This window comes from Bombyx mori, chromosome 13 (genome assembly GCF_030269925.1).
Source record: "Bombyx mori chromosome 13, ASM3026992v2".
Taxonomy (NCBI): Eukaryota; Metazoa; Arthropoda; class Insecta; order Lepidoptera; family Bombycidae; genus Bombyx; species Bombyx mori.
This window is the reverse complement of record NC_085119.1, coordinates 15,998,309-16,012,884: the sequence shown is the minus strand read 5'-3', so window position 1 is coordinate 16,012,884 and position 14,576 is coordinate 15,998,309. Positions and strand designations below refer to the sequence as shown.

The 14,576-nt window shown below is 38.8% G+C and overlaps 1 protein-coding gene across 1 annotated transcript; it reads right to left on the bottom strand.

Moving 5' to 3' along the window:
- Window positions 1–1,320: 1,320 nt before the first annotated feature.
- LOC101737637 (uncharacterized) lies at window positions 1,321–12,623 on the bottom strand. Its single transcript, XM_004927697.5, has 4 exons — window positions 12,457–12,623; window positions 6,023–6,229; window positions 2,425–2,567; window positions 1,321–1,947 (listed from the first exon to the last, which is right to left on the bottom strand). The coding sequence occupies exons 1-4, from the start codon at window positions 12,541–12,543 to the stop codon at window positions 1,833–1,835; spliced, it is 552 nt and encodes a 183-aa protein (XP_004927754.1). The 5' UTR covers window positions 12,544–12,623; the 3' UTR covers window positions 1,321–1,832.
- Between the last annotated feature and the right edge of the window lie 1,953 nt (window positions 12,624–14,576).

Below are 14,576 nucleotides of genomic sequence, written 5' to 3'. Positions count from 1 at the left end.
TATGAGCTGGCGCCGAATCTTGTTGGAATATCCAGTGCCTGTTATTGAACATGGTATGAGAAACAGGTTCCACAAGGTTCGTCAGGACTGTATTTTGATACACAACTGCATTCGTTTTTACAACTTTCTCACAAAAATGTACCTCTGTTAAGTCCCAATAAGAAACTCCCAACCATACCATGAGCGAGGATGGAAAATGACCTCGTTGGACACGCGGAATACGGTTGCTCGCTTCTTCACTACTGTGTGCGTACACCTTATCATTTTGTTTGTTGTAGCTCTCTTCTACGGTAAAAATTTTTTCATCCGAAAAAGAATTTCCAGACATTTTTTTCCCGCGTATCGCTTCAACAAAGCGCGGCATCTCTTCAGTCTCAGGTCCATTAGACGAGCATTCAAACGATGTCCTGTTTTTCTTCGATATGCCCGAAGCCCTAAGTCTTCATTTAACACCCTTTTCACCGTGGTTCCGCTTAACCCCATCTGAAGGGCCAACAGTTTCTGCTTACGTTTGGGATTTCTTTGAATTCGCGCCTTCACAGCTTTTATTACTGCTGGAGTCCTAACAGACCGAGGGCGACCACTTCTTGACCTGTCATCTACACTAGAGTCTTCATTATATCGTTTGATGGTACGATAAATGAATCTTTTGGTTATATTAAAATTTTTCAGTATGTTAAAAATTTGAATTGGCGCGTAACCGCAACGAAGCAACGCAATAACTGCAACACGGTCTTCTTTAAGCGTCCACTCCATATTTAAAAATGAGTAAAATTCTAAAAGTATACATTTTTATTTTCATGAACAATTTGAAATTCGAATTCAATAAACTTTTTTGTGGCCAGCATTCTAAAAGAAAAGTTTTTACTGTGTGACAATACTTATGACCTGACTAGTTATATAAAAGAAAGTCGTGTTAGTTACACTATTTATAACTCAAGAACGGCTGAACTGATTTGGCTGAAAATTGCTGAAGAGGTAGCTTAGAACCAGGAGAAGGACATAGGATACTTTTTATCACATTCCCATGGGACGTGACATAAAACGTGGTATGACAAAATGCCACTGATATGAAATAGCAAAACGCAACTGACAGCTAAACGTTCTATGGTTAATTATATTATAGTAGAATTTTGAAGTTAACCGGTTGATGTGTGTGAAACAAACTGTGTGGTGGAACTAAGTTCGCCGGGTCCGCTAGTTTGAAATAAAGAATTTCTTCGAAATTAGACATCACCACTATGATGCGTCGACACGCGCTTGTACTAATTGTTTAAAAAAATATTCTTTAAAAATAATAATTGAGTAAAACAATATATCTTTAAGTTTCACACAAATTTATTATACGAATAAATTAATTTTGTAATGTAACATCATAACTCGCAGCTTACATTACAGCTTTCGTAGAATTTATTATTTGTTTTGAAAATTCTTGTATACTTCGGCCGATTTGATTTTTTATTACATCATATTTTCTAACATATTCTGGATACGGCACACACGTCACGTTTTCCCTATTTATTTTTTCCAGTCAGGAATTCCGTTTTTAAGTAAGCATTTCTCGCTAAATGAAAGACACAGCATATAATATATTTGTTTCTGTTCCTAAAAAAAAACTAGAACTTGAGGATCTCAATTCCGGATATCTTTTACGGAAAGCTAATCAGGGTTTTGACGTTGGTGCCTTAAAAGTGAAAGATAAATATCCTATCTAGATTATATTTTTATAGAATCAGTGTTCATAAAAATGCTTCTAATTTAGATTTAAATTTAAATATCTGTGATGTGTGCAACTAACTGAAACATAAACACGGTTAAATCACAATGCTACTTTAGTATTTCCTGAAGTATGCCTCTTCAGGGATATTGTACTCTTCCGGTTGTTCCTGGTGGATTTCCGGTTTCTGTTTCGGCACGTAGGGATTTTTCAATGGATCAGCGTTCAGTCTGAAAAGGAATAGGTGCAATTCAGCTCGGAGGTTCATACACTATTTATTTATGACATTTATTTAACATTCGATTAATTACGTCAGTCTTGAGCTAAATTATATTCAAGCAACATAGCTCCTATTATATAAATGTTAGAGAAAAAAAAGATACGATAAGCATTTATGTTTTATTGCATAAATGGGTGAACGAGCTCACTGTACACTCGGTGCAAAGTGGTTACGGAAGACCATAGTTGTCACAATACAAATGCAGTCACTTTCCTTGAAACAGGTCGAAATCTAATGGTATTAACGTCTGGCCAATTACTCAAAGAGGAGTCTTCAACGGATTAGCTGCAGACATAGGCAAGATGGTGGTACTTACCCGTGCAGGTACAACATACTCTACCACCAGTTTTTACACAGCCTTATGAAATTTACGCGTTTGTTATTTAATTACACTTACAAAAGATACTGCATCACGAATATAGCTTACTTGTAATGTTCAATGGCCTGTGAGCAATCCACGTTGTACCACCAGTCGCAGGCGAACTTGGTCTGGTCGAACAGAGTTCCGTTGGTGCAGAGGAACGAGGCGCCCTGGTGACCTTCGCGACCGTCGTGGCACACGTGGTAGGCCTGTAAGAGCAATTACCATCATTCAGCTGCACGTTATCTGTTCTATACAGGTTTCATTAGTAGCGGTGGCATATACTCTTAGAGTACATAAAAATAGGATATCATCGCTGTCAAACCAAAATCTGCTATATGCTACTCTATATTGAATTAACGAGTAAAAACAATTTTCGTATAAAATTTTATATGAAGGTAAATTTTTAAGAACTATATCAAATGAAAGCTATAGATAAATTTAAAGCTATAGACACATAACGGTTTTTTTTATACAGTAGATAGGGCTGTGAACTATCCGAAAAGGTCAAAAAGTAAAAATCTCAAAAACTGCACATATCAGATTTTGGTTTGACAACGACGATATGTTAGTTTTTGTATTTAAGTATTTTGTATTAAGTCTCTTATTAAATTGTTATCATTTTAAAAAAATCTTTTTGAGTTTAATCAAAAATTTTTGGGGTTGCAGCTCTACCTCCCTAGTTGAAGACCTAGACGAAGATCCAAGACGGGGTGAAAAAGTATAGTGGCAAAGGACAAGAGGGAATACGATGATATAATGACGATGATATCGAAGAGAGAGCGAAGTAGAAGACAAAAATAAGAAAATCTGACCTCACTATCATGTAGGATGTGGAAAGAGAGAGAGAGAGAGTACTGGTGGTAGGACCTCTTGTGAGTCCGCACGGGTAGGTACCACCGCCCCGCCTATTTCTGCCGTGAAGTAGTAATGCGTTTCGGTTTGAAGGGTGGAGCAGCCATTGTGACTATACTGAGACCTTAGAACTATATTTCAAGGTGTGTGGCGCATACTTAACACCAGGTGGGCTGTGAGCTCGTCCACACATCTAAGCAATAAAAAAAAAAAGAAAAAAAAAAGTTTCATCTAAAGAAATTCCCATTTCTAATTTCTGAGTTAATAATAGTTTATAGTTTTCATGGCCGCGGCCATAGAAAGCGCTTTATACCAGATAAATAACGATAGAAATGTCATTGTCATAATTTAAATACGAAAACTTTACTACTATCTTATTTTTTGCATATTGTGTTGAGTTTTTAGGCTGGCAAAGCAATTCAACAGACACTTCTGTCCTTTTTTTATGATTGAAAGATTACTGATGGCCCGGAGGCCTTTCCAGTTTCACCACGACAGGTGGGCGAGCAAAGGCTCAGCCAGGAGGGGTGGAATTGCTTCACGAATGAATCTACTACCGGATCTGAATCGCGACTCGCTGAGAAAATCCGGCGAGCAACTCAGTAGGTTGATGCATGGGTTAGGTTGCACGTCGACCTCTTTGTCGAGTTCGACGAGTACGGTTACCGGGGTCCCTAAGCTTGCTCCTAGTGTTAGAGCTGAAGACGTCACTTCAATCCTTGGGATCTACGAGTATATTTCAATTGTAAACAAAACATTAAGTGTATATTATCCACGAACAATACTTCGACAAAGTGTTTCAAAAGGGGCGGAATTCATCTTAAATTTTATTTATGGCTTCAAATTAATATCTATTAACAGGTCAGTTGTGGATTGTCAGTTCGTATAGCCATGAATTACATTAATGTCATTCATTCACTGAACAACAAAATAGTGTAGATATTTGATATTTCGCTGCTTCTACTTCGAAATATGAATCAACTTTTTATTTATTTTTATTATGTTAACAGTTACATCCTCTGTATACGTAAATAATAATCATGTCTTGTTGTAATTAAATTTTATTATAACAGACACTTTGACTTAATTTCTCAATATTGATGGCAGTATTCATATTGTATGTCATATTCCAGATGCTCAGATATTATTAGAATTTCAGGTGCGCTTAGAGCAATGGCGGCAATGGCGGCGGTCGGTCATTAAAAAAATGTTTGACAGCTGTCACTACATTAGCGTTAGTATCTCGGAGGAAATGCTTATGTGAATTAATTAACTAATTGAAAGACCTAATTATCTGTGAGAAACACATCAACTATATGTTAATTCTTTTAAGTATTTTCTTCGATTTAACAAATTTAAGCATAATTGAAACAAACTTTACGGTTTGATCTCGCATTTTTTATTGTCTTTATATTATTACTGACGTATCAAATTCAGTTGAAAAACAGATTTCGTCTGCTAGACCTCAAGTTAGTGCTATTAGTTCATTCTGTGTCAAATGAAATGTAAAAGTCTAGATATGACTTTAATAGAAAAATAGACGGTAGTTGGCAGCACAATATTCAAGGGCCGATAAAGTATTTGAAACGTTCGAAATAATACAATGACAATAAAAAACGAGAGATTAAACCGTAAAAGAGGTTTTAATAAACCGTAAAAAAGGTTTTAATTTTACACTTTCTTTTTGTTACTTTTTTATTTTACTATCTCATTAAATAAGTTTATAACGTTTTGACCTTCTCGGGGTCAGGAGACATTAAATGTACGAGTGCTTATCACAATCGAGCAGACTAAAATTTAGTTTAAAATAAGAACATTAACTCGAATATCGAAGACTTTTAAATTGAAAAAGATATACACGAGGTATATAAATAAGTTATCTAGAAGTTCATACGAAACTTGTTGTGCCATATTGGGTGGTTATTGCGCAATATTACTGAGTGAATGCCAGCCTTTATATAGACGTTTACAAAGTAAATATTTTGACTAGTAGATACTTAAGCAGATATGTAGACAACTAACTAACAGTCACTAGTAACATTCTTGGTTATATAAGACAAATTATAAATCTGTAGGTATAATTAAAAGGTATTTCTGTATTCGTAATGAGCGATGATGATTACGTATGATTAGTTGGGGCGTATCCTCGTCTCCCTATAGCCGTAATTAAAAAAAACCTTTAGCGCTGATGCTCAGACTCACGAGTCAGTTGAAGTGGAAGCTACATCACAGCGCCCTTTGGAACCTGAGGTTGAAGTTTCCACTGCATCATACGAGGGTTGTTTCATCCTTTAGACAGAAACGCCTGACTGTTTCGCGGCAGAAATGGACAGGATTATGGTACCTGTCTCTAATGGTACCTATCAGGATTATGGTGCATTCGTATCTAGCGATGCAGCGATGTTTGACTCCCGCAGGCGGGTACCAATTTTTTTTATTAAATACGTACTTAACAAATGTTCACGATTGACTTCCACGGTGAAGGAATAACATCGTGTAATAAAAATCAAACCCGCAAAATAATAATTTGCGTAATTACTGGTGGTAGGACCTCTTGTGAGTCCGCACGGGTAGGTACCACCGCCCTGCCTATTTCTACCGTGAAGCGGTAATGCGTTTCGGTTTGTAGGGCGGGGCAGCCGTTGTAACTATACTGAGACCTTAGAACTTATATTTCAAGGTGGGTGGCGCATTTACGTTGTAGATTTCTATGGGTTCCAGTAACCACCTAAAACCAGGTGGGCTATGAGCTCGTTCACCCATCTAAGCAATAATTTTTTTTTTATTTGTAATTTAAAATGGATCTCACTTGACATCCAGTTTCAACGTTCGCGTACATTCCAGGGTGTATCGGCACGTGCTCACACGAGAATCGAGTCTCCGGAACGGAGTGGTAGATGGGGTAGTCCACGCCAGGGGTTCCGGGAACGTTGCGCAGGTCCTGTGGCTTCTCGTGCTCTCTTAGGGGCTTCCTGATTAAAGCCTGTTCGAATTGGAGGCCGTAGGGCTCATATCTCTGAAAAGAAAGTCAGTAAAGTAGATTAACTCAGTTTGCTCTTTGGGTAGGTGGTTAGTGGCTTTGATCACGGTACCACGGCTTTCAGATTGGATTCTCAGTCGTTGTTAAGGACATTTGTCGTTAAGCAGCGGCTTGGTAGTGCTGCTGACATTGCAGATGTCAATAGCCGACTGTAACTACTTGGTAACCAGGTGGGCCGCCTGCTTAACTGCCTGTAATGTATGGAGGTCTCATTTTCCACGTCTATAACGCAGATTTTCTTAAAAAAAATTATTGCTTAGATGGGTGGACGAGCTCACAGCCCACCTGGTCTTAAGTGGTTACTGGAGCCCATAGGCACCTATAACGTAAATGCGCCACCCACCTGGAGATATAAGTTCTAAAATCCCAAGTATAGTTACAACGGCTGCTCCACCCTTCAAGCCGAAACGCATTACTGCTTCACGACAGAAATAGGCGGGGCGGTGGTACCTACCCGTGCGGACTCACAAGAGTTCCTACCACCAGCAGATGTATGTTTACAGCATGAATACTGTAGAAAAAAGCGCTTAACTCCCCTTTTGAGGTTTATTGTAATTCTTAAGTCACAGTAAGTTTGTCAGTGAGCCACATTGTGAAAAAACCAGCTGTGTTTTGTGAAAAGTTTTTTTTGTTGTAAATAGGCCTCAATAAGCATAGGCATTTGTCGTTAAGTAGTATGTGTGGTCTCTGTAAGTTTTCTATACTATATTACGTAATAAACACGTTATATGTACTAGAACTATATTAGATCCATGGGCCGAGCACATGTTGCGAAATCGATCAACTCGTCCGGTAGCGAGAGGCAGTCATGGCCAACCAGAGTTGCGTACACCCCAAGACTAGTATCTGTGTCACACACTCAGCTCTAGACATAGATACGAAATGTCACATGTCAGTTATTTTAAGATATAAAAAAAAATCGGTTGTCTGTAAAGTCGGTTTACTGACGATAGTTGAACGTGACAACGTTATAAGAAAAGACTGATGGAATGGTTTCATTTTTCAATTATCGCAATTATCGTTGCTATAAACAATTGACACCACATTCACTTTTCACTGAACTTCATACTTGACGAAAACATGTAAATGTATTATTGTATAGCAGGTGTCCACGTGGATGCATCGCTCACTCAAGTAGGAGAGAGACATAAAATGTCGAACGCTGCCGAACGCGGAGGCCGATTGTGCCTCTTTGTCGCTCGTTGCGCGCTTTCGCTTGCACTTCAAGCCTTAAATGGAACGCCTCAGAGCGAGTTAACGCCGCATGAGTCATGTTTGTTCGTGCGTACATCCGGCTCCATCGAATTATAAGACGTTGTCACGTCAATACGCGCTTAAAACTGTTGGAGTTGTGTGTGCGACATTTCTAGGGTAAGATTTCTTTACGCAATTGATTTAAATGCCCTGGAGGCTGATAATCGAAAATACTAGAACAATCTGGAGAAAAGTTATTTAAATTTTTTTTAGATCGGACTGTATGGCTCTGTTCGTGAGAATAGTATATGTTGTACTGGGTATACAGACAACCATTTCCATTATGATTTTTTCATTTTCAAAAATATTTACACAAATTCTTTGTTTGTGCAAGAGTGAGAGATAAGTAACACAATATAATTGACATTTCGAACTTACGTTTCAAGATGAGAGGTATCGTTTTATGGGTTGCAGTAAACGCCTAAAACTAGATAGTAAGTGAGCTCATCGCTCCGTCTCTATAAAAAGCGAACCTGATAAACGTCAGACGAAAATTAATGCTTAAGTGCTTCTTAGATTAAACATTGTCTGATGTTTAATTTTAAAAGCTCGTAGCGGTGAAGTACACAAGTTTCGTTTTAAGAATTTTATTAGTTGCTGGAGAGTTTCCGTTTTTTTTTTCTTCTTAACGTTTAAACGCAGACTACAAGAGTCTGTACAAGGTATATTGTACGAGCTATATGACGCTACCGTTGATAAATTTCATTACGTTTTAGACGTCACTTTAAATAAAAGATGAATTTTTTGTTTGTAGTAAACACTGGTCCGGAACGTGTTTATGAAAGATTTCCACTATAAATTATATATTTCTTCAACGAGGATTGTGGAGAGTATTAAACGGTAGGCAGCGGCTTAGCTCTGCCCCTGGCGTTGTTGACGTCCATGAGCGACGGTAACCACTCACCATCAGGTGAGCTGCTTGGCAATAAAAAATAGGTTTTCTTACAGGAGAAAATCACCGGATCCCTTCATTACAGGTGGGGTATTTGGAAGTTGAACCTCAATAAAAACTCCTGTCGCTCACAGCTGGTTCTCGATCCCGGACCGGGCCGGAGGCCAATGGCCCCATTGAGACGGCGGGACAAGGTCGACGCAGAGCATATTACCTCCATCCCGCATAGTAGGTAGGTAGGGTAGGTATTAACATCCCGCATAATTACAGCTAAGCACGCTTGTTTGCGGGTTTGAAGGGTAATCGGGGTGCGTTGGATTGAGTCGCACGACTGCTTCGCGATTGAAATAGGCAGGTTGGTTTTAATTATCCGTAAAATAACCTTTGGATTTCAGCAGAAATAGGCTGGACGGTTGTCCTAATCTGCATGGTACAACAATACCTTATATTACTAACCATGTATCACGTAACTAATTGTTCGACTCGATAAAACGAAAAGAGGCCCTTGTTATACTACATTTTCAAATTTCTTGTAGTCTGCCTTCCAGCCATTGTGATTAAAATATTACGAGGTTTAAGAACCCTCAGACTTGAAGAAGTCATTGTGAGAGTAAACTTTTCGAATAGAACTGTTATGTTTTTTGTTTTCATGAAATTGTTCTTTCATGAATTAGGGATGTGCGATTATTACTCAAACACTTATTTGTTTTCTGTGTATTCGATATTAGTTGCAGAGTTAGATGTTGGAGATTCTTCGTATGTAAAAATCGGATCCGGTAGCCGCGGTCCTCTTCCCCAAAATAAAACAAAAGTCCTGGATCTATACGCAAACTTACGAGATTTCTACCTTATATCTTTTTGATGCTTGTGGGCTCCGGTAGCTATTTAATACGTGGACTCTGTACTCTATTTTACTATCTATCGAATATTAAAAAAAATGACAGTTTTTGGGATTTCAAGTACAATGCGTGCAGTTCGAAAATCATTTGTATTTGCGATATTTTCAACTTTATTCCGTCAGTTTTTAAGCCATCATTATCGTTTTTTACATTGAGATTGCTATCAAATTCGGCTACTTAAATTGTTAAGGTAAGAAAAAAAATTCGAAAATAAACTAAGAAAGAACATTATGTAAGTTTCTAAAATTGGACAAAGACAGAAATTACGACTACGATAAAGGTACGCTTCGAGTCAGTGGGTGGAGGGCATCAAAAGAAAAAAAAATAACGTTGATTCCAGAAAGGTCTACATCAAAATTATTCTTCACATTAATTAGCTTTCATTCGAAAACACTTCCGAACATCAAATGACAGACGAGCATAATTACGGCGACAGTTCTCATTCCTTAATAATATCTCGCCATGACTTCCTCCATTAAAACCGCCACATTTCCTCCTCAAAGACCTTAACTAAGCGTTAAATGAAAAATTTTGTGCGCGAAAATCGACGAGGTGTAAATTTGCGAAATTACTATAGAATACAAATTTGTTTGAGAAACGAACTTTCAAACAATTTCCACTTTGAAAGCTTTGATCAAAGAAACGAAACTAAAAAACAGAAGATCCCGCGTCCAAAATAAACGGGAGCGAATTTAGTCAGAGATAATTCCCCTTTGAAGATCCCTCGAGGGAAACAGTGAGAGAGTAAATTGCAAAAGTTAGTGTTCCCTTATGAGACGAGTTATTGCTCGTTGATATATTTGGGCGAGTGGACGCGGTTTTATTGTCATAGTGGAATGGCCTCAGGATTTACTGCCGTTTAATGGTGATAAGAACGAGGTCCGGTGAACGATGTGACCGCAACTTTGATTAAGATATCCGTTGTTGAATTCGGGTAGGGGATTCTTGAAACATTTATTACTTTGCCCGAAGATAATAGGAGTTTCTTTTTTAAAATTGGCAAAATTGTTTGCTTCCTCATTTAAAGCAGCTACCGGAACACAAATAATACACTATTATACTACAATCAGAAAGTTGATGGCCACTTTAATGCATTTGGTATTTGAAGTCATATTTGCATTGAAAGCCCACACTTCATATCCTAGTGATCTTTCCCTTGTGCCTTGTCCAGAATAATAAAATTATTTATTGCCTTTGACCTATTGAGGATGTCTTTGAGCTGAACGTAGTAGTGACCAATTTTCTTTCCAATCCTTTTTGGATAGGAACCAAAAATAGGTGGGATGGAATAGATGGTGCACAGACCAAGGTACCCACACACACTTAGAACAGGCTTAGTCACCAAATTAATGACACTATTACCCTTATTCTAGATTCTATGTTTGTGCTTCGAAGCATCATGCTATGTCCTTCGAAAAGTACCATAGCTTTTATACATGTGATAATTAAACTACAGCTTGATGTTTAAAGTGGATAGTTGTATTTTATAATAATAATATGTATCTTAGATTTTTATATATCTATATAGATATGTAAGTGTTTCCTGTGTGAAAGGCAATAGATAATTTTATTTATTTATTTATTGTTTTACTGGTGGTATGACCTCTTATGAGTTTACTGGTGGTAGGACCTCTTGTGAGTCCGCACGGGTAGGTACCACCACCCCGCCTATTTCTGCTGTGAAGCAGTAATGCGTTTCGGTTTGAAGGGTGGGGCAGCCGTTGTAACTATACTGAGACCCTTAGAACTTATATCTCAGGGTGGGTGGCGCATTTACGTTGTAGATGTCTATGGGCTCCAGTAACCACTTAACACCCGGTGGGCTGTGAGCTCGTCCACCCATCTAAGCAATAAAAAAAAAAAATTATTGTTACATATTGTTTCGTTTGATTAATAGTTTCCTCATATTTTTTTTAGTACTCCCCCAAAGGTCAGAAATTTTTGTATTGTTCATACTTTGAGCAAGTACTTATATGCCAAAATATGAACAATAACCACGATTTCTTTATCCTTAAAAACACAACAAGATGTATGGGCAAACTTAGGACCTAAAACTTTACATGGCCCTATTCTAATTTCCCCGTCCACGGCGGCCGCTTTTAACAATTTTAAACGCAATTTTGAGAGTTAACTTCGTCCCTTCAGTGAAATATGTTTTGTTATTTGAAAACTTTTAAAATTATTACGCTTCCACGGCTTCCCGTTATGTAGTTGTTAAATACTATTACTAACTTTATTTGTATGTTAACTTTCGGGAATTACGTAGATAGCTTAGAAATTATTTTGTGTGTTTGTAATTGTTTAGAATAGTTCTACTCTTTTAATTTATTATAAGAAAGTAATAGTACTTATTATAAGGCCGTAGTAAGTATATTTATAATAATTTTTTTTTTTTTGCTTAGATGGTTGGACAAGCTCACAGCCCACCTGGTGTTAAGTGGTTACTGGAGCCCATGGACATCTACAACGTAAATGCGCCACCCACCTTGAGATATAAGTTCTAAGATCTCAGTATAGTTACAGTTACAGTATAGTTACATAATATTAGTATAATGGTATAATTTACAATATACTAACAGTATTATAAGTAGTTTAGGCCAGTATTATAAGTAAGTTAGGCCACCTCTTGGCCTTCACACGGACTAAGGTCGCTATTTTTGAAGGCAATAAAAATACTTGCTTTCTGTGATTTAAAATAAGAGCTTACTCTAGTTGCAGTGGTTGCGTGGTTTTTTTCCCATTTGATCGGCTGTACTAGAATCCAGTCCTCGTGATATTAATGTGAATTCCGCTACTCACAATAATGTCGAAGAATCAATTGTATTTATTTACGGCAAAAATAAGCAGGATGATATTTTCCATACGCAATTTTTTATTGGATTTGGATGGTTGGACGAGCTCACGGTCCACTTCATCTTAAGTAGTTACCGAAGCCCATAGAAGCACATCTAGAATGCAAATGGGCCACCCACCTTGAGACAAGAGTTGTAAGGTCTCACTTTTAACAGCACAACGGCTGCTCTGCCCTTCAAACCGAAACGCATTACTGCTTCACGGCATAAACAGGCAGGGTGGTGGTACCTACCCGTGCGGACTCACAAGACGTCCTACCACTAGTAATCTTATCAGCGTGCTCAATAAACATTAAATAGACTCACTTGTAAATAGGCCGCGTCAGAAACGACTCCGCAGAGTAGCGCGCCAGTCAACGCCCTCAAGACAGCCTTACCCATTTCACCGCACATGTTGCTAGCGTACAATTGTTCACACGATGCAAAGCTACACTGTGACTCGGTGGTTAAGCGAAGTGAATGGTCGATCCCCTCTCGGTAGACGCTGGTACCGGCGATTACTCAAGTTGCGGGGGAATGTTTGACATTGTTGATGTAGTTGCCCTAACAATTTTACTGGGGTCCGGGCTAGGTATTGGTTATTAGGGCTTAGGCTTGTCTTGGTATATATTTCGGCACCCATAAGAAAGGCGACTAACCTAGCTTATATGAATATGAAACTTTATTATTAATGCTGTTAGTCTCCAAGTCTAATATACTGGTGGTGAATGAAGGGATGACGTATATTCGAATTAAATTTTTTGCTGCGGGTTTACTGGCTGCTAACTATTTCAATTTAGAGGCTAGTTTTGGACTGACATTTCAAGGTGGGCAGCGGCTTTGACACACAATTATTGATACCAAAAAAGAAAGTATTTTTTTCAAACTCACATAACTGTTAAAAGATTTGTAACAACATATTTTACAGGTAATAAGCCAAAATTAAACATAATAAAACATGTAACGTAATATTAAATAACAAAAAGCATTACAATATTACGTTAATTGCGATCGTTTGATAACAAAACACTTTCAGTCATACGGTTCGTTGGCTACATTGTGTGGCCGTGTGTTGGTTTTTTCCGGAAATAATCGGATTTTTAAATATATATTTTTTAACATATAGCAGTTATATAGGATAATTACAGTTATAATATAATCGAAACTCAAGCACTATGAGTTTTCCTAACATTGTTGCACTACTAGAAGAATAAAAATATATACAATTTAAAACTTTTTATCATTGTGATCTAATTGAAAAGTACTTGCAGACAGAAAACAGCTTTTGTTGGAGATTAGACTTCGATTCGTAATGAAATTACAAAAAAAATCAATCGAATTCAGAACGAATTTAACGGTAGGCAGCGGCTTGGCTCTACCCCTGGCATTGCTGACGTCCATGAGCGACGGTAACCACTCACCATCAGGTGGGCCGTATGCTCGTCTGCCTATACGGCAATAAAAAAAAAAGAAGCTCCTCAGTTTTTAAGGTCGGTTAAATTATTTAAAAAATATCGGCTAATAATTCGTCGGTTTGCTATCGGAACAACAAAGCGGAGGTCGGATTTAAAGTTTCAGAAATATTTAGGGCTCTGGATCGTCCGAGTTCCGCGAAGGGTTTCCTTACGAAATATCATGTTTAACAAGAGCCCACTTGCCGACAATCGATACGGTTTATTGCAAAACCTTGTAGATTGCTGGTCTGGTCTTTGAAGCTCGTCGTACTTTTGTTGCATTCCGATAGAGGCACCCGTCACGTGCGGACGTGCTCATCGTCCACTCGATCGCCCGGTCTTTGTTCGCCCGGCTTTTGTTAGCCCGGCCATTGTTCGCGCGGCCTGTGTTTGTGGTACATCTGCCGACTAAGTGCTCTTTCTGGAAGTTTTTATTTGTTTTGTTTCCTTTTGTTGTTTCTGTGTTCGTGGTACATCTGCCGACAAAGTGGTTTCCTGCAAGTATTTATTTGTTTTGTTTCTTTTCGTAATTTCTGTTTTGTTGTGCTTTTTCTTTGTCCTGTAGTAATCGCGCCGCATTGCCACCTGTGTTCAATAGAACCGCTCAGGTCCGAGAAGTTGGGGCCTCGCCGCAAGGCGAGTGTTTTCAAGACCCGGGGCCGCCCCACCTGGGTACTCAGCGATCATGGACGCTGTATTCGCGGAATTCCTCCGACTTCGCCACCCACAGCTCGCCTCGGAGTTTTTGGCCTTCAAGGCCAATCACACTGCGAGCCCTCTCGAGGACTCCGCCGCGCTCGCTGCTCCTGCGTCGCCTGTACCTGCGTGCAGAGCTTCTGCATTGAGCACCGCAGCCTCTGTCGTGCCTGCCGCTCCCGTGTCGCCTATACTGGCGAGAAAAGCTGCTGCGTCGTCCGCCGTGACCATCGTTTCAGCTGAGCGATCATCCGCGGCCTCCGTCGCGCCCTCTAAAACACCTACACTTGCTCGTAG